Raw genomic sequence first — 21,887 nt, 5'->3', positions numbered from 1 at the left:
TAAAATACAATATATCTTACTTAATGGACAAACATGTACCACTCAATCCCAAATCCGTCAAAGAAAAACCTTATACTTTATACAGCCTTGATCATAAATAACATAAAGCTTTTATTAAAACTAAGAGATAGAGCGCACTCTAAGAATAAAACATAAGAATACAAATATATATCTTGTCTTCAGTACTATAGAGATCTCAGAAATTTTACGAAACACGCAATGATTGAATTATACAGGGACGCATTGAAAGCGCCATATGAAATAATACTGCGTGTATCCGAAAAACCATTAAAATTTTGAAATACTTTAAATAAAAAAATTTCATTTTTTAATTCTCCATCAACTAAAAAAATAATATACCATTGTGTACCAGGGTGTACCATTAAAAAAAAACAAGTAAAATTATTTTATATTTTTGGAAGTTTGGCGTAAAATACTAAACATCCTGTATGATTTTCGATTACCATATTTATAGCAAAGTAAGAACAGATCATCTAAAGTAAATATCTAATATAGTTTTGATTTCAGAACAGTTCTTGTATTTTTAATATTTTTTTAGAAGGGTTGAAAAATATTTATTTTTCATTTATTTTTTAATATCTCTGAAACTATTGAAACAGATTTACTCATATCTTAGGATTATGTAAAGTGATCTGAAAGGAAGCCAAAAATGCAATAATATACAGGGTGTTCCATTTAAAAAAAGTAATCCAGATCCACTCACACTTTTTTGAACCACCCTATAGAAGTTAAAATATTTTCCGAAAATACATTCTGGTACATACTTTAGGTTTGCACTTAAACAACATTTTCAAGTTTTTTATTCTAACTAAATGGCAAACGTTGTTGTGCCATATAAATTATTCCTAGGATTATTCTTAGGATTACTTTATTAGAAAAAAAAATTGTGTGCGCACTATGTGCGCATATTTGAAGTGAAGCTTCTGGTTGCCTGTCCGTCTGTCCGTCTGTAAGACGTAAACGAAAGTCCAGACGTAAACGAAACGTCGCGCGTCGTATCCAACTTTCCAGGGAACCTTTTGCTCTTGATATAGGTATAAATGCGACATTTCTTGCCATTTACTAAAATGTTTGTGCCACTAAGCACAAACTCTCTAAATAAGTCGATCATATCTAAAGCAGAACAAATATCTTCTTCAATGCTTATTATTGGTAAATTTTATAGTTACGATTGGCTCGTAGTAAACTTCAAGTCGGTTTTTATAAGATATAGAAATCCACCAGAATCCTGTAACTTTTTTACGCAATAATATACGTATAACTATATAATATCGTATAATAATACGAATTTAACCATTGGTGTTAATTAATTGTTAATACTTGCACATTGAAATTTTTATGACCTTATTTGATAATATATCTATAATTGTATGATGATTGTAAAATCTGAGTATAAATAGGCATCGGTTAAAAACGATAACATTGATTTTTTGCAAATATTTTTGTTGTGAAGACAGTGTAAAGTTTCGTTTAAAGCTAGACATGATAATTTTTTTTCTTTTTTTCATTTGTTGTTTAATAAAGGGAAGAAATGGAATTCCTCCTGTTGATGTTTATGTTCACTGCCGTGGTACGTATTAAATTTATTTAAATATATTAAAAATATTTAAACCAGATTTAGTTTTGTCACAATTATTATCTTTTTATTTAATTTTGAAAATAATTTAATAACAATTGCTTAGCGGTAATTACTTATTCCGTACAGTGTGCAGTTGTGCATCAAGTTTGCAAGAAATGTATGGCCTAAAAGCTTGATCTCAGAACTGGTGTTATATCCTAGGCGATGCCCTAAATAGCCAATGAAACTTATTCAAAACCAATAGCTGTCAATTTTGAATTTTGTACAATTCTAGTTGGCTTTTTATGGTGTCGCCAGTGACACAACATATTCCTGAGAACGAGACTATACAAAAAATATATTTACAAATTAAACTCATGTGATAACTGTCAGGGCGGTAATTTATAAAAATTTAATGCTGTGAAAAGTTGGGTTAAATGAAAAATATAGAAAACCCCGAAAGAAAAAGATATTCAAAATTCAATTTTACGTCAATTTTAATAAATATTTAGAACGTTCCAAAAACAATGTATCAAGTAAACGTATCCAATAAAACTCTGTGTAACTATTTTTGCTCAGTGTAGGCTTAAATCACAGTTTAAAGACTACTGTGCTTAAATTCTCATTCCAGAAACTTAATGTCATAATCTGTATCAAGTGTGAATGTTTGATTTTAGAATATTTTATTTTTTATTCAAAGCTCTCCCCAAATTATTAATTCTTTATATTTTATATTTAGAGGAATTCTATAGTAGTTTTACTTTTAATCCTAATTTTACTACCTACATATTTATAGTTTTAGAGCTTGGAGTAAAATAAACTGCCTGTTAAGTTACCAGTTACCAAAGGTTTGATACTGGAATTGCAATAGCATAGCATTTGTAATTACCTATATATATATATATATATATATATATATATATATATATATATATATATATATATATATATATATATATATATATATATAGCCTATATAGCATTAACTATAATAAAAACGCTCATCTGAGCAGTCTTTTTGGTCACTGTTAGGACATGCAGCTATCAAAATTTTCAAGGTACTTATAAATGACTGCCGCGGCATATGGTCGTCTTTTTGGAACAGACGACCTAAAAAACAAAAACACGTAAAATATCTTCATCAGATACCTGCATAATTGTTTGCCCATAATTCGTTTATTTCTTTGCTATTTGTATGCATTAGCATAACTAGAAATTAATCCTGGGGGGCTGTGGTTGAGCCCAGGAGGGCCTATGGCTTTTTTTTAAATGAAAGATAATTTAAAAAAAACACATTTTTTTAATAAAACGTGTACATGAATTTCTCTCAATAAATATTATAGACTTGGTTATCAAACCGTGTTCCCGTAGATTACTTAAATACCTACAAATTTTCTAAAAAAATAAAAATTGACACATTTTTTGAACACAACAAAATAATATTAACTAAACAAAACTAGAAAACGTCAGTTTTACTACATCACAAGCAAATAAAAATTAAAACGTAGCCAAGGGTCATAATTAAAGATTTCTCTGGGGGGTGTCCAGCAGTACCTGGGAGGGGCCCGGCAGCATATTCGGAATTCGCCGACACATTAGCCGCTCGGGATAGTTCGGGTGCTGCGTAAAGTGCCGACGTATTAGACTAATACGTCAGCGATTTACGATGCGCTTAAAATATTGTTACTTTCTTCGCAAGAGTTTGTAAATTGGATTAATTTGATCTGCGTAATTTTTTATGATCAATCAGTAATCGTCTGTATTGGTTTTCATTGTTTGCCAGTGATTAGCACATTTCGAGCAGATTGCTAATTCAAAAACATGGATTTTAAGACATTACCAGCTGTACCTGATAAATAAATAGTCTCCAATAAACTGAGGTTACAGATTACTGATAAAAACAGATTTTAGATTGTAGATGCTGCTTTTTGAAGAGAAATTAAATAATAACAGTAATACTATTAATGTATCATTAATATAAAATAAATAGTAATAGTACAGCTTTTGTTTATACTGCGCAAAAGTCTTATACGCTTTCATGTGAATGCTAGATATACCATACAATTACAAAAATGGCGTCAGAGATGGCATTGGAATAAAGATAACTGTCATTTTGTATGTAAAATTATGTAAGGAATGTCAATGATCATCGTTTCCAAACCAACTAGACGCTGTTTTTTTTTTCGATCATACGGTACTTGCGATAAGTCTTAAAACTTAACTTACCCTTTATTAATGCTCCTATCATTCTATTATCGGCATGGAAGCTTAAAACTGCTTAGCGAGTAAATTTTAGTTTATTTTTATTTTATTATAGAATGGATAAGTGATGCCTTGGTAAATGTTAGAAGATAATTTTTTGAAAGAGTTTTAAAAACATTTTAAGATTGGCTCTGATACTACGTCTAATAAGTATTTAGAAGATTTCATCACTGCCATTTTGATGGCAAACAAAAGAAAAATAGGGAAGCGAGCCGCAAAAGAACTTCACGAAATATAGACTGTCCAGTAAAATTATTAGTAACTATCAAACAATTTCTTCTAGATACAAAATTAAAAAAAAATACGGGATTAGGAGGTAATAAATCCAAAAAATAAAAATATGTCTTAATGTTTTTATATTCATATATATTTTTGCTAATATGTTTTTCTTAGACTTAAGTTGTTTAGTAATGTCTATAAACAAAGTAATCCACCATCATTTCGCCATTAATATTTATCTAACAGAAAGTATGTTTTTTAAGTTTTAAATTTTAGTTAGAATTTTATACTAAAAATGACAAATTGAAAATTGCTTCATAAAATTTTTGAAAATCATATTGCTTATTTTAAATGGAATACACCGTAAAGTTTAATTTTAGTATGAAAGATAATTTCTGTTTAAGTCTGTTTTGTATAATTTTCTAACAGTTCTCGATTTACCATAACCATAACTGTAATGCAATATGCAGACAACAGTAATTCGTTTTCGTAAATCACCGACGCATAAGGGTTGGGACTAGTCTAAAGCACTGACGTATTAGACTAGTCCCAACCCTTATGCGTCGGTGATTTACGACAGCGAAATACTGTTGACTGCATATTACATTATAGTAAAGGTTATATATCGAGAACTGTCAGAAAATTATAAAAAAAACAGACTTGAACAGAAATTACATTTAATATTAAAATTAAACTTATACGGTGTATTCCATTTAAAATAAGCAATATGAATTTCTAAAATTTCATGGGGCAATTTTCAATTTGTCATTTTTAGTATAAAATTGTAACTAAAATTTTGTTAACTTAAAAAAATACTTTCTGTTATATAAATTATTAATGGCGAAATAAGGGTGGATTACCCTGTATATAGAAATTACCTCTAAGGAAACTACTAATCAACTTAAGTTATTTTGCTTACAAAGCGTATTATCAAAAAACATATAAATAGAAAAAAATGAAGACATATTTTTTTATTTTTTTGGATTTATTCACTCCTAATCCCATATTTTTGTTAATTTTGTGTCTTGAAGAAATTGTCTGATAGTTACTAATAATTTTACTGGACAGTCTATAGTTGTTTTGCGGCTCAGTTCCCTATTTTTCTTTTGTTTGCCATCAAAATGACAGTGATAAAATCTCTTAAATGCTTATTCGACGTAGTCTCAGAGCCAATCTTAAAATGTTTCTTAAACTCTTTCAAAAATTTCTCTTCTAACATTTACCAAGGCAGTTATCCGGTTCTGTAATAAAATAACCTAACCTAACCAAACTAAACAAACTAAAATTTACTCGCTAACCAATTTTAAGCTTCCATGCTAGAATGATTGGAGCCTTAATAAAGGGTAAGTTAAGTTTTAAGACTTATGGCAAGTACCGTATGATCGAAAAAAAACAGCGTCTTGGAAATGGCGATCAATCACATTCTCTGTATAATTTTACATACAAAATGACAGCTATCTTTATTTCCAATTCGCCTTTTTAATGATAGAAGACGCCTTTTTAATGATACATTAATAACATTACTGTTATTATTTAATTTTTCTGCAAAAAGCAACATATCTAAAATTTGTTTTTATCAGTAATCTGCAATCTCAGTTTATTGGAGGCTATTTATTTATTAGGTACAGCTGGTAATGTCTTAAAATCCATGTTTTTGAATTAGCAAACTTCTCGAAATATGTTAATCACTGGAAAACAATGAAAACCAACTACAGAAGATTGCTGACTGATCATAAAAAATTACGAATACCCATTACAGCAGATCAAATTAATCCGATTTACAAACTTGCGAAGAAAGAAACAATATCTTGAGCGCGTCGTAAATCGCCGACGTATTAGTCTAATACGTCGGTACTTTACGCAGCACCCGAACTAACCCGAGCGGCTAATGTGTCGGCGAATTCCGAATATGCGGCCCGGCACTTCCGGGCACCACTGTAGTTACGCCAATGTTTGTATGATAAAAAGAAAACTTCGGCAGAGAGTCTCGTTTAGAAGACAGACGCGCCCAAGCAATAGATATAAAAATGTTTTTATACGGGGTGAGTTTTCTAATGTTATTTGGGCGCGTCTGCCTTCTAAACGCAACCGTCTACCGAAGTTTTCTTTTTACCATACAAATAGCAAATAAATAAACTAATTATGTGTCAAAAATTATTCAGGTATCTGATGACGATATTTAACGTGTTTTTGAAATTTTTTTAAGTCCTTTATTCCAAAAATGCTACCATATGCCGCACCTTGCATTCTATTAGAGTTTTCCATTTCTTTAAGACAATTTTTAGCCGACCATACCAACAAGTATGGTAGGCTATTAAGATCAGCAAAAAAAGTTCTTTTAATTTCACTCAAAATGAGTTATTTGGGTCATAAATGACCTCAGTACAAAATATTTTTATGGTGTCTGTCTGTCCGTCTGTCTGGAACACGATAACTCAAAAACCACTAAATCGATTTTAACCAAATTTCGCACAAAAATACTGTGGCACCCGAGAATCTGGCCATTAGTTTTTGGTGGGGGTGGGGGATTGGTAAGGGGTATGGGAGGGGGTTAAACATTTTAAAAAATCGTAACTCCAAAATTACAGTAGCTAGCGAAACGCTGTTTTCAATTTAAGATTAGGAATAATATTTGCAACAATATTTGTAATATGTAACATCAAAATCAGTCAAAGTCGCAGTTTGAGATAAAAAAAATTGGAAAAATTCCTTTACTTTGAAACTAAAAGAACTGCCTACCGACTTTTTATTAACATATTTTAGTATGGGCGGCTATACGTGCCTCCCGGCGCCAATTTTTTTTGTGGTCATAATGGGTAAGTTTAATATCATTTTTTTTTTCAAAATTTTGACAGTTGCATGTCCTATCGGTGACCGCGAAGACTCGGTAAACGAGCGGTTTTATAATACGTAATGCTACGCTATTGCAATTACAGTATCAAACCCTTTGGTAATATATCAGATAATTCATTTTACTCCCAGCTCCAGGACCAATAAGTTTTGATAGATTGTATAAGAAAATATATTGTTTATTCTCTAGATAATGTGTCTATTTGTGCTGTGAATTTTGAAATTGATTTAGCCACTTTATTATAGTATTTGCATTTTTTTCTAGAAACATATTAATTTTTCATAATTTTCAATAATTTAAATTTAAACCTCCTAATTAGTTAAACATTGAATAAAAATACTAATAGGAAATAGTCAAATACTAGTAGCATATTCATAGACCACAGAAAAGACGCTATTTAATCTAGATTTTGTTCGAAGTGAGACGTTCGACGTTTGAGAATCGTCGATTTTCTCAAAAGGAGAAATATAAGTTTCTGTGAATTTGTTATCATTTTTTGTATTTATTTTGTATTGTTTTTTGTTTCTATTATAATTGATTTTATGCAAAGTGTATATATAACTGGAAAACATCGTGTGAAGACTTGAACTACAGCGAAAATATCATGAATCTTAAAAGGACACTTCAAGAACACAATTGCTTGTGCAGGGTGCATCATTCCGTGATTAAAAGTATGAAAAATATTAGAATAACTTCCCACAAATAAGTAAATAATATGTTACAAATAGAAAACTAATCAATTAAGAAATTGGTTTATTGTTAACCGGTGTTAACTAAGTTTTTTTTTTCTGCATGACTAGTATTGTTATTCTTGTAAATTCTAATTATTTGTTCCAGTAGGATGTTTATTTATACATTAATTTGTTTATTTTTATTCGATATATATTTTTTCAATAAATTTCAATTATTATCAACATTTGTTAACTCAGAAAAATAGAAAATTATTTGCGAACAATATTTTATATTCTAAATAGATATAGTTAGTTCTAACGGCTAAATATTATTTTTCTCTTTTATTTTATATTTTTTAGAACCGTGTCCAAACAAAACGACCTATTACGTCAGTAGTACCCAAGTTGAGTTTGTCCGAGCTTTTGTATTATGTAAAGAAAGGGACATGGATTTAGCTTCAATTATGTCGGAGAAAGAGGAACTTGCTTTAAAGAAACATATGGAAGGAACAAGTAAACAAGGTACTTTCCGTGAAATACAAGCAACAATGTTTTTTTACCTTTGTAAATGAGCAGATGTACATTTAATTATATATTCATTCACTTTTATGGATTATAACTTTAATAAAACACCCTATCTAATGATGACATTTTGCAAGGTGTCCCACTAAGGAATAGCTCTCGACTCTATCTTAGAAAGTATTAGCCGTAGGGTCTGTGGAAAAACTATTTATAACTAAAGAGGGCCATGATAAATTGTTGGAAATGATTTTCAAGCTTGTGGAACTACCACCAGAGCTCAACTGCTATATCAAATAAGAAAGTGAAATTTTAAAAAAAATTAGCCTAGATAAGCGGTCTAACTACCCTGAGGTGGAATTCGGCAACGAAATAGCGATCGGTAGCGATGAAGAATACTATATCTCTTGCCGTTCAGTTTGTACGGCCAAGGTCAGTATTCTTTATCACTACCGATCGCTAATTAGTTACAGAGTTCCAGCCCAGATTGCCTAATAAATAATATCTTCATAATTTTCAGAAAATTTTGGATTTTTGTAGTGTTAGAACCATTTTCCCTTGTCTCATAAAATAAAGTGGTGGGGGAAGGTTAGATCTGTCTTTATTTAAATGTTAATAACTCCGTCCTGGATGATCGGAATTCAACAAATGAGGGCTTAAAGGGCGCTTCTCATGTCCTCTTTAGCTATAAATATTTTTTTCCGCAGACCCTACGGCTACTACTTTCGAGATAGAGCTGAGTGCTATTCTTAATGGAACACCTTGTATATTTAAGTCTTCCTGTTTTTATTCCTATTTGATATCTAAAAATGGCTTCGAATGTTTTAAAGATTTACTGTTATGTATAATGATGATATCAGTAGATTTTCTTAATTATACATGAAAAATAAATATGTATATTATATACAGGGTGGAGCACCTCATTCGCCTCGGTTGATTATACGAAAACGGAAAGATGTAGAAACAATTATATATAATAACTCCACATTATGACAAACACAGCGTAGAATTAGATTTCTATATCAGCAGTTAAGTGGCAAGAATCTTTATATAATTTTATTATATACCTATACTGCAAGAAATTTGTTTACTATTTTATAATTTGGCTTGCCTGAAAAAAAGCCTTTTACCATCCTATTACTATCGACAGGGCGCCTCGGTGGTACGAAAGTACTACCATTGCACTCAGGCCGCTATCTCCCGTTCGGGACTTAATATCTAACCGACACTTTCCGAAAAGTCGGAATTAACTATCTCTGCGCTGCGGTTGTCATTTTGTGGATCTGCCCAAGCTCACCTGATGATGGAGTAGGGCTCTGAAACCGGTAGTAAGAGCAGGTTGATCCACATTATGACAAACACATCGTAGAATTAAATTTCTATATCAGCAGTTAAGTGGCAAGAATCCTTATATTATTTTATTCTTATATTATCTATATTATCTAGAGATATTAAAGATCCATTTAAAGCGTCAAGTCGAGAGATCTGGCAAAATTTGCATAACGGACCAACGATTTGGTAACCTCGAAACCGATAACTATTTAGGTACTGGCAATCTGGAAAGCTTTATCATAAGCTTTATGCAGAGAATCGGAAAACTAAAGCAGGTGTACGTTTTTTTGTTTGTCTATGAGCGTACGGCTGTTTGAGTATTTGCTATAATATAAAAAAATACTTAAAATACCTATTTTATGTTACGCATTTTTACATTAATTTTTATTTTTAAGCTGGCCCGCACAACGGATTTTGGTTGAGCGGCACAAGATGGGGTAGTGGTTGAGCCGATTTTGTTTGGTTTAGTACTGGACAACCCATTGTTTATAGAAAATTTGCTCAGGGTCAGCCAGACAACGCTGGAAATAACGAACCATGTGTTCAGCTAGTATATAATAATGATTCCAAATATGTCTGGAATGATATATCATGCAATGCAAATTTGAGATATATCTGTCAGAAAACAGAAAAAGTTTGTTGATTTCTATTATTTTAACGAAAAAAGGAGAGACGAGATTTTTTTATCCAACAAAAACTTTGTTGATATAAATGCTTGAAGCCGGACTTGACTATAAAACTGTTTTTAAGAAGAGAGCTTTAAACAGGTTAAACCACCAAATAAATAGTTGTATTATATATGTACCTATAACATATTACATATTACTATAATAAATTAAATTAATAAATATATGATTTACTAGAGTGCCTTTTATTTATTAAAAAATGTAAATATGTATATTAATAATTAATATTATTTAATTTTTTTTCGCTACACATACACTGGCCAAATTACAATGAGTTCCGGGATAGAAAACTGCATTTTAAAATTGCGAATGTTTTTGTTTATGCAAGTTGTTGGTAATATACTAGAGTCGGCATTTCTAGCCACGGGTGCCGATTTTCGTGTGTACGAAGAGTAGGGTCAATACGCTTAGTAAAGATGTACTGAACAAAGAAGAGCAAGTATTTCAATACAAGAGCACGCGTATCAAATCTGGAGCCGGATTAAGTAGTTATGTAATAAATATTTCGCATTTTTGCTCTCTCCGACTTACTAGACTGCCATCGCCATAGTGATTCACTCCTAGACATGTAAATGCCGCCTCAATGTTTTGTTGACCAGTAGGGTATAGTATTGTGGAGTAGACTACATTAAAATAGCAAAATAAAACATTAATTCAACACAGTACTCCAAAACACTTTACTTTTGCACTAGACGCGCATTTCGCTAACCATGTTAGCATCATCAACATCAGCTGTTTAGCTCCTTAGTTTGGGTTAGCATTATGCTGATGATGCTAAGATGGTTAGCGAAACGCGCTTTCAGTGCAAAAGTAAAGTGTTTTGGTGTATTGTGATGGATTATTGCTTTATTTTGCTATTGCATCGCCAAATATTCCAACCCCAACAGTAATATACAGGGTGGTCGAAATTGGTCTGTTTTAACAGAGAAAACCTATTTCCTGACTAGATAGAGCAAAACCGACATAGATGTCATGGGCTCGATTTCTGAGACACTTTAAATGGCGTAAACGGCCTGTTGATATTTTCACTGCCAACTGAGATACAGGGTCTTTACAGTTTTTTTTCTACGCTTGCTCTTTTTATCAGAAATAAGGAAAAATATAATTTTTTAAATGGAAATCATAGTTGGCTATGAACTTAAAAAAATGCTGGCGTTTAATTCTATCGAACGATATAAAGTTATGTGTATTTATTTCTAAGAATGAGAGAAATATTAGGTTTTTCATCTTTGTATCGAAGCGGGCTTTGATTTTGTATTGACTTAGTTGCCTAATTATTTTTTATCACAATTTAATATTCTATATTATTATTTATCTACATAATTAAAGACTTTTGAAAAGGCAAATCAACATTCTATATTAGTATTACTATTTACAATTAAAACACCAGGGTTACAACTGCACTATTAAATGGAGAATTTTATTTAGAGAGAATTGGATTGGAACAAGGGGTCCCATGTTTTGGCCTGCTAGGTCCTGTGGTTTAACTGCTGTCGATTTTTCCATGGCGGAAATTAAGAGACCTTATATATAAGGGAAGAACCACTGGGACGAGAGAATAATTACAAAAGGCTACTAGGCCGAACCAAATCAGTTCGCCTAATAAATCGTAACTCTGTGCGCAAAAGGTATTTATTGTGTATTCAACGAGGGTGCTCAAAGTTTGAACATATCTGGTGATTTTTTTTAGAAAACTATATTTGTCGCTCAAAAAACGTTTTTTGAATTTTGTTCTTTGTTTATTGTATCGATTTCAATTGTAATTACTAATACTAGATACTAGCAAGTTAATTTACCTTTTCAAAAGTCTTTAATTATGCAGATAAATAATAGTATAGAATATTAAATTGTAATAAAAAATAATTAGGCAAATAGGTCAACACAAAATCAAGGCCCGCTTTGATATAAAGATAAAAAAACCTAATATTTCTCTCATTCTTAGAAACACATACCCATAACTTTATATCGTTGGAAACTGTTAAACGTCAGCATTTTTTTAAGTTCATAGCCAACTATGATTTCCATTTAAAAAATTATATTTTTCATTATTTCTGATAGAAAGAGCAAGCATAGAAAAAAACTGACTACGCCACTGGATTGTGGTTAAAAAAGTGCCTTAAGAACGTTTTTACAGAATTTTAATATTCCTCGAAATAAAAATGTTATGGGCAATTTTCCAAATGGTAAAAAATTCCAAAAGACGTGTCTCGGTTGGCAGTAAAAATATCAACCGGCGGTTTACGCCATTAAACGTTTCTCAGGAATCGAGCCCATGACATCTATGTCGATTTTGCTCTATCTAGTCAGGAAATAGGTTTTCTCTGTTAAAACAGACCAATTTCGACCACCCTGTACATTAAAATGACAAAAAAATAATCATTGTTGTAACAACTTTGAACCGTGGCAAACCCTATTTGCGAAAACTTTTTGATAGACATCCTTATAACATCATGCAAGAATAAAAATAGCTTTAATTTGACATATAATATACATTTTATATATTAATTCATTATAATAAAATAAAATCATAAAAATATTGTAATTATATCCCTGCAGTTTAAGTGAAAAGTTTTGTTATTATAGTTGAGGATTGGAACCTTTGGTGTTACACAGCAAAATAAAACACTAAATCACCACAATACACCAAAACACTTTTACTTTTACAGTGGACGTGCGCTTCGCTAACAATGTTAGCATCATCAGCAGATGATTAAAAACTAAACTACAATCTACAATTTGAGCGTTTATAATAAACTCGCTGGCGTGGCAAGATCTAGCCAACCGAGTCAGGGTCCACCGAACAGTTAGATTTCCGCCACTTCCGACTCTGCATCTTTACGATATTAATTCTGATGCTTTCGCATATGCATCTAATTGCCTGTAATTTGAGACTTGTTTAATTGACGAGAAGATTAATTAATTATTTTTTTCTGGAAATAAATCGAAATGCGTTAAAGTTGGACGACGAAATGCGACTTTGACATGTTTCGAAGTGTTTCTCGCATAGTGTAGATAGTAGCCTTGTATATGAATTTAGTAGATAGTGCTGTTTAACATTTGTGCTTGTTTTAAATTTGTAACCTGTAAGTCGATTTTATATGAGTGTCTTAACTTTTTGAGATATTTTGTGTAGTTACATTTTTAAATTTAACACCTAAAATTGTAGCAAATTGAAGTACGATTAATATTTCTCTTATTTTATTTCTTAGTCAGATGTAAATTACAAAAGTAGGAAATACGTAATGAATTTCAGAAGCTGTAATAAATTGCCAATCTTGATTATACTGAAATATTATTAAAAATGCTGAACCTGGCTAGGCGCCAGTGTGTGATAGATAATAATTTAATTTTAAAACTTAATAACCTAACCCGAGCGTTATCGCTTCTGTGTTAGAATATTATTATTCAATTCAAAATATATAATAAAAAAGCTGCTTTATGCTTTTAAATATGTTTTTAGAATTTCTGCTAGGTTAAACTTTATAATTACAATTGGGGGTTGGAACATTTGATGTTTAGGGATACACAGCAAAATAAAAACACTAAATCACCACAATAACCATGTTAGCATCATCAGCAGATGATTAAGACTAATGGTTACTAATATATTACGGAAACGCGCGTCCAGTGTAAAAGTAAAAATGTTTCGGTGCATTGTGGTGATTTAGTGTATTTATTTTGCTTAAACTTTATAGCCCCAGTACCACAGCAATATCGGCAAAATATTATATTTACATATCGACCTAACGCACGATGGAAACGTCTCCAATATTTATATTTACAGATAAATATTGTCCCAATATTCCGAATTAATACCGGGTGCATCTCGAAAGCCTCACCCCTCAACTTTTTTATTTTTCAGGTAAAAAACGAGATTACACCTACACATTTTTTAACGGGGTTGAAGTGTATTAACTTTTCGTCCGTACCTGTATAAAACTACCGAGTAAAAAAATATAGATTTACCACGTTTTTTACGTAAAAAAGTCTCTTGGGAAAAATCACTACTAGTAATGGTTCACCAGATATTTAGAATCGAAATTATCAAAACCTGTCATTGACATAAATTAAACATGTTGACTAAACAGTTATTAGACGATATCATATATTTGACATGTTTTTATTCCAAAAGTTCAACAGACACTGTTTTATCGTCCTTTTTTCGAAGAAAAATAAAAACTCAACATGTTTATTTTTAGTGAATAATGACATATATTGACTATTTCCATTCTAAATATCTTTATAAAAGTTGCTCGTAGCGATTTTTACCAAGAGACATTTTTACGTAAAAAACGTGGTAAATTTATATTGTTTTACTCGGTAGTTTTATACCTGTACAAACGAAAGTTATTACACTTGAACCCAATTAAAACATATGCAAGTGGCGCCCCCTACAAATAAAAGTCACAATGACATCAAAATCAAATTTCTCATGTCAAAGAACTTGCAGAGAGAATTTTTCCTCCAAATATTGACGTTACTGCAGAAATTATTCAGAAAAAATAGAAATAAAAATGAAACTTCTTCACCCTCCAAAACTCCAAACCTAAGCGTTTTAGGACATATATTTATACGAACTTTTTTAATTATTTTTATCTGCATAATATGTTGCCGAAGTTTCCTGAATACAGTTCGGACCATCCTGTATATAAACGACGAAAAATTTTTAACTAAAATATTTAAACGTAATATCGTTTCCAAAATCAGTTATTATAGTTCAGTCATTGGGGATTTTTGCTTGGAAAAAGGTCCTGATGTTTTGCAACTCTGCAGGTTTATAGGTTTTGGGGTCCCTAACTTAAAATCCATAAAATGCACATTTCCAGACTTGCCGCCGGCGCCGCCATCTTGTCAAGATGGCGCCCAAAATCGGTATTTTGTAAATATCTCGAAAACTATGCGTTTTTCGCAAAAATTTGTGGAGAGCAAAATTAAAGAGAATAAAATTTCCTATAAGAAAGATTCTATGAAAATTTTCGCTAAAGTCAACCGTTTAGGCACAAAATCCCTCGAAATTTTACAATTTTGCGTAAAATATGATATATTATGTATAGTCGATTTTCCGAAATCAAATGTCGATTAGGGTTTACTAAAACTAGTTTTAGTTTAATTTCTTTATTTTTTTCGTGAAACAGTGGCGTATCATTAATTCGCTCATTAATTTATGAATAATTAATTTTAATTATTGAAAATGTGTACTTGTTTCCACACCACCCAAGAGGTAAAGTCATGGGGCGTTTATTTTAACGTGGTCTATCCGGAGGCTTATTCCTCTAGGTAAATTAAAAACTTTAACTTATCTGCACAAGCCCGACGGACCTGGCTCTTTGATGTAAAGTCGATCGTGTCTGCTGTGCTGGGCTCATCAGGGTGGTCTCTCAATTCGTCCAACTCTTCATCTTCAGCCGCCAGAGGGATAACTACAGTCCTCTTCATCGGATTCGTCAAGTGACACTTCAATGACGTTGTCACAGGATTTCCCATTGCAGTATGCACAAATTATTGATCATTTTAATCCTGCTTTTCTGCATCCGCAGGCTTTACCACAGTTGTTGGTTTTGCATTTACAGGATAAAAATGCCAATAGGGATTTTGGAGCTGGATCTGTCAACGTTGTGACTGGAGTAATGTCTGTTTTGATTTTCTTCCAACCCCATTCTTCGGCATCTTTGATACAACCAGACCAATGCTGAACCTGGTGGTAAGTTCGCAATGAATGATGTCCAGCACGACAATTAATTATTCATAAATTAATTATTATTATATTAAACGAATTAATGATATGCCACTGTTTTATGACAAAATTGAAGAAACTAAACTAAAACTATTTTTAGTGAACCCTAATCGACATTTGATTTCGGAAAATCGACTATACATAATATATCATACTTTAAGCAAAATTGTAAAATTTCCAGCGATTTTGTGCCTAAATGGTTGACTTTCGCGAAAATTTCTATAGAACCTTTTTTATAGGACATTTTATTCTCTTTAATTTTTCTCTCTTCAAGTTTTTACGAAAAATGCATAGTTTTCGAGATATTTACAAAATACCAATTTTGGGCGCCATCTTGGCAAGATGGCGGCGCCGGCTGTAAGTCTGGAGATGTGCATTTTATGGATTTTAGTTAGGGACCCCAAAACCTACAAACCTGCAAAGTTTCAAAACTTCCGTACTTTTTTCCAAGCAGGCTCCTTTTTTGATCCCCAATGACTGAACTATTATTAAATAAACATAGTTGCGGCAGTTTTTGGATTGTCACCACCCTGTTCAAGGTGTATTCTCATATTCATAAATATACGTAAAAATTAGGTTTTGATTAAAAATACGATGAGCAATGAGCGTAATAATCCTGCAGTACTATAAGGGAATAATCTAATTCTCCTTTTTCTCCTTCAAATGACAAGAATTTTTCGAATGTAATTTATTGATAAGGATATCGTATCGTCTTTTTCGTTTCTAGTTTTGAATAGTCATAATAGAATTTGTGTCAAATACTCGACAAGCGTAAAATTAATTTCAATCGGTTTAAGATGTTGACGCCACATATAAACAGCGAAGTAATTCTACAAAGATATTGCGCTCATGCGTAAGAAAAAGCCCTCAGCAGCAAAGATAGCAGCGGAAAACCAAACAGGAAATTAAAAAGTTTCGACGATTGTGTGTGTGACAGATTCATTTTCCTTTGTCTAAACTATAACCAGATCAAAGGTGTTTGCCAATAGTAGTATACTCTTGGCCTATTTTGTATTCTTGTTTGTAGTATTTCAAGAAACTGCATATTTTATTTTCAACGTTTAATTTCTAAAGAAAATATATACCGTGTGGTGGGCATCGGAACTCGGGACATAGGAAAACCCATGTAAATTTTGAAAAGGTCAAATATTATCTCCCGAGATGATTTTATGCGAAAATGTATTAGCCTTTTTTGAAGAGGCGTTAAATTTGTACTATCGACTAGCATTTTGTTTTATCTGGAATAGGCATCTGAAACTTATTTGCAAAAATCTACATTCAAATTAATAAAAATTTGTAATACGGCTCAGAAAAAGCTACAATTAAAATACCAGCGAAAATATGATTTTGTCATTATCAAATTCGTTATCACATTTTTTTTTGGTTTTGAAAAAATTTCTGTGGTTTGAAAATGGTGGTCAATTTTTTCTGAATTAAAATGATTATCTAGAAAAAAAAATAGTTTAACTGAGAATAGTATCATATAGTATCGTTATGTATGACTTGTTTGATGTTCATTACTCGATCACTTGCAGGCCTCGCTCATACCATATACACTTGCGTGCATAGAAATCGGCCCAAGGCAAAATTTTAAAGTTAACTATATATTTTTTAGAATCTATTTGTCAGATTAAAAAAAAATACATGCTGTTTGAAAGACAATTTCATATTCTTTGAAAATAGTTAGAGATATTAATTAATATTTCGCGCGATGCTGGGCGAGTCAGACGCGATGTCTGAGGAGCCTAAAGAGCCCGATAAAAACGATAAGATTAAGTGCAAGATTTGTTGTGAAACTGTAGATAAACGTAGTTTGAAGTGTTCGACACAGGCATGTAGTGTTTTCGTTCATAGAAAATGTTTTGAAAACGTCTCGAAATGGTTTATGGTGGATTCGAAAAATTGGCGTTGTCGTGTGTGCTGTGAGGGGCCTCGAAGAACAAGACTAGGTTCTACTACTGTAGAAAATAATTCTAACGAGTGTACAATTTTGCGTAAGGAAATTGACTGCTTATCAAGAGAAAAAGAATTAATTAATACGATAGCTGCCGAGAGAGAGTATACGATCCAAGTGTTAAAGAAAAGAATGGGAGAAAATCTAAGTACGGGACCTTGGCCGACGGCGAAGGTATGATAACAAGAATGGAACAAAAACATTCGAACATTCCAACCATTTCTTATAGTGATGTAGTGAAAACAAATAATTCGCCCTATTTAATTATTAAATCTGTCGATAGTAATGTGTCTCCAAATAAAATTTAAATATGATATAAAATCGAAATGTTCTCCGGGCGCAGTAAATATTGAAATTAAAAATACGAAAGTTACAAAAAACGGATTTTTAATTGTTTGTAAAGAAGGCGATGACCTTAAATATATTAAAAACAAAAATCTTGTAAACACAATTGGTGAGAAATATCAAGTTTATGATCAAAAGAAAATAAATCCAACAATTATGATAAGGGTGTTCCTTCTAGCTACTTAAATAGTGATGGTAGTACCGGCAATGCATCCGATGTACTTATCGATAGTTTTATAAAATCATTAATTTACGATAATAAACTTGAAGAAGATGAAAACAACATAAAAGTGGTTAAGACCTTTACATTGAAATTTTCTCTTAATGTTATATTAAATGTGTCTCCATCTGTTTACTGTTCGCTAATGAACAAAGGATATGTTTATATTGGATGGATAAAGTGCCAAGTAAGTGAACATTTTAATATAGTCCGTTGTTTCAATTGTTGTAGATTCGGCCACTTAAGTAAAAACTGTCGAAATAAACCTGTTTGTCAATTTTGTGCAGGTGATCATATCAGTAAGAATTGTACTACAGATATAAATAAATGTTGCCCTAACTGTAAATTCCAATAATGAAAAATACAAACAAATTGGGGATATGGATCATTCGGCCAGTGATCGTATTTGTAATTTTTATAACCAAAAGTGTACTAAATCAAAGATAAATTATGTTTAGGCTTGGTCATTTGAATGTAAGATCTCTTTTCGCAGGATTTCATTACTTTTCAGATATTGTGACACAACATAATTTTGATGTTGTAGCAACAACAGAGACATGGCTAGGTGCTCATATTGCGTCTGACTCTTGTGTTGTTCCGGGTTACACGTTCCATCGCTGCGATCGCTTGACTGGTAGAGGTGGAGGTGTTGGGATATATGTAAAAAATGTATACAAGTGTGAAAGACTTTACTTACAGGATCAGGTGGATGGGTTTGAGAATATCTGGTTTAAGATTAAAATTAACCATAGGATATGTCTTGGATTAGGCGTCATTTACAGAACTAAGATGAATGTTTTGAATTGTGTTCAAGCTCTAGATAAATTTCTACCAGACATGTTGTCTTCATGTACCTATATTACAGTTTTGGGTGATTTAAACATTGATCTTTTGTGTTCCAATAATATATCAAACCCAATATCGGATTTCTTTGATACATTTGGTTTTGTTCAAGTTATAGATGAACCTACTAGAGTTTCCAATAGTCGATCTTCCCTGCTTGACCCGATTTTTGTCAGTGACTCTAGTATTGTGGCGTCTGGTGGTACCCTTGATGCTCAGCATATAAGCGATCATAGACTAACATATTGTAATATGAAGTTACCTATACAAGAAAATCCTCTAAAATTTGTTACATTTCGAGACTACAAGCAATTTCATGAGGTCTTATTCTATAGTGATTTGTATAATGTACCATGGCACAGCATTTACTATAAGACAGAGGAATCGATGAAAAAGTCGATTTTCTCACTTTTCAATTAAAATCCTTATTCGAACTGCATGTTCCTTTAAGAACACTGCAATGCCGCTCGCGTGCCTTGGCTAACTCCTTAAAAACCACACGGGCGAACGTGATAAAGCTCTTTTGAACTATAAGAAAAACAACACACCAGAGAACTTGGAAAATTACAGAAATCTTAGAAACCTCACTCTGAGGTCAGTTCGTAGGGAAAAGTCTGGTTACTTGGAATATTTAGAGCGCCGAGGGAATGCACGGATCCTTTGGAAGGGTCTAAGAGATATGGGCGTTTCCTCTGGGTCAAGCAATTTTAATGATCTTTCTACTTCATTGCATAGTCCAGAAGATGTGAACACATATTTCTTGAGAGCTTTTAACAAAACTAATACTTGTATTAATAAAACCACATTCTATAGGAACAATAAGTACCGAGTGATTAAATTTGGTTTCTCCATGGAGAAATCTCCCGAAGCAATTTAGGGTATATACAAAATAAAATCTAATGCTGCAGGTTGTGATGATCTCACTCCACACATGTTGAAACTCAGTTTGCCTGCGACCTTGTATCCTCTTACTCATATTATTAATTGTTGCCTGGAAACAGGATATTTCCCCAAATGCTGGAAGGAGTCTATTGTTTGCCCAATACCGAAAGTGAAATACCCTGGTAGTGTTACCGATCTGCGGCCCATAAGTTTGTTGCCTGTCATGTCCAAGGTACTGGAGAGAGCAGTGTATGCTCAGATTAACAACTTTCTTTAAGAAATAAACTTTATCCAGTTCATCAATCAGGATTTCGTGAAATGCATAGTACAACCACAGCCATGTTGAACTTGACAGATAACATTTTCAGGGCTCTTGATAGGGGTATGGCTGTTCTGTCCGTTTCTTTGGATTACTCCAAGGCGTTCGACGTATTGGACCATGATCTTCTGTGTGCTAAGTTGCATTATTTGGGTTTTGACGAGCTGTCTCAAACTTTCCTTGGAGAGTATCTTGCTGATAGAACGCAGAGAGTAAGGTTAAATGGTGGTTTGTCATCCGCCGGCAGAATAATATCGGGTGTCCCACAGGGCTCCATTCTAGGACCACTACTATTTCTGATATATACCTTCGACATTTTTGATAGTGTCTCTAATTCCCACGTACAATCATACGCCGATGACACGCAGCTGCTCCATTATTTTGATCCAGTAAATTCTGATATGGCTTCTCTTCTATTGAACCTAGATTTGGAGTCTATTTTAAAATATTCTACTGAACACAATTTGAAAATAAATGCCAATAAAACTGAAGTTCTTTTGTTTTGTTCAGAGAAGTGAAAAAGAAAGTATAACTTTACAGCGAAGATAACACTAAGATTAGCTAATGAAAATCTACGCTACTCAGCTTCCGCTAGGAACTTGGGACTATATATTGACACGCATCTTAGGTTTAAAGAACATATAAAGAAACTTCACCAACTTACAATGAGAGTCAAAATATTATATTCCAATAGATACTTAAACCTCTATGATGCAAAAAACTGTGTAAACTCCTGGTAATTGTCTATTGTTTTCAACTAATGCTATTATTGTTTTTTATCCATGCTTGAATCTGGTTTCTTAAAACAGATTACAGTGGCGGTATGAAACGTTTGCTGTCGCTTCATTTTTGGTTCTATAAAGTAATGACTCATCTCTGCTCGTATAGCCTGAATTCTAAAGTGGGCTACATTTCAAACACTGCTCAGGCTGCATTTTCGTCATGTTCTGTTTAAAGTTCGTAGTACATCCACCCCTATATATCTGAGTGAAAAACTTATTCCTCGTAATGTCATGCATAATTGTAATATAAGACACCATAATCAACTGACCATGCCTCAACATAGATCCGCCCTTTTTCAAAGAAGTTTTACCTGAGGTCGCTAGTTACAAATTCCCTTGATAAATGATTTTAAACAAATGTCATTTTGAATAAGTATGCAATTATAAATGTTTCTTTATCTTCACAGGAATGATAATGGTATTTTTGTTTATTTTTTAAAATTATTTATTATGCCATGTGCATAAGAATTAAACTATGTATATTTTTTAATTTGTAAGTTTATAGAACATATTTTTTTGTCTTTTTTGTCTTTTAAACGTATTTTTTCAACAAATATTTTTTATTTTATTTTGGTTTAACAAGAATAACCTTTTTGTTAAATTTCGCCACCCTTGTTGCATGATGTGTAATAATATATGTAATGTTACACATCTTTTTTTCTTCAATAAAGACGATTATTATTATTATT

General features: G+C 32.1%; 1 protein-coding gene across 1 annotated transcript; it reads left to right on the top strand.

The window, feature by feature from the left end:
* Nucleotides 1-1,437: 1,437 nt before the first annotated feature.
* LOC115884505 lies at nucleotides 1,438-9,998 on the top strand. The gene is made up of 3 exons (XM_030903102.1): nucleotides 1,438-1,591; nucleotides 7,943-8,104; nucleotides 9,829-9,998. The coding sequence occupies exons 1-3, from the start codon at nucleotides 1,504-1,506 to the stop codon at nucleotides 9,879-9,881; spliced, it is 303 nt and encodes a 100-aa protein (XP_030758962.1). The 5' UTR covers nucleotides 1,438-1,503; the 3' UTR covers nucleotides 9,882-9,998.
* Nucleotides 9,999-21,887: the final 11,889 nt, after the last annotated feature.

This window comes from Sitophilus oryzae, unplaced genomic scaffold (genome assembly GCF_002938485.1).
Source record: "Sitophilus oryzae breed Bouriz unplaced genomic scaffold, Soryzae_2.0 scaffold_296_pilon_pilon, whole genome shotgun sequence".
NCBI lineage: Eukaryota > Metazoa > Arthropoda > Insecta > Coleoptera > Curculionidae > Sitophilus > Sitophilus oryzae.
Note: the sequence above shows the minus strand (reverse complement) of the source record. Positions and strands in the feature narration are given on the sequence as shown.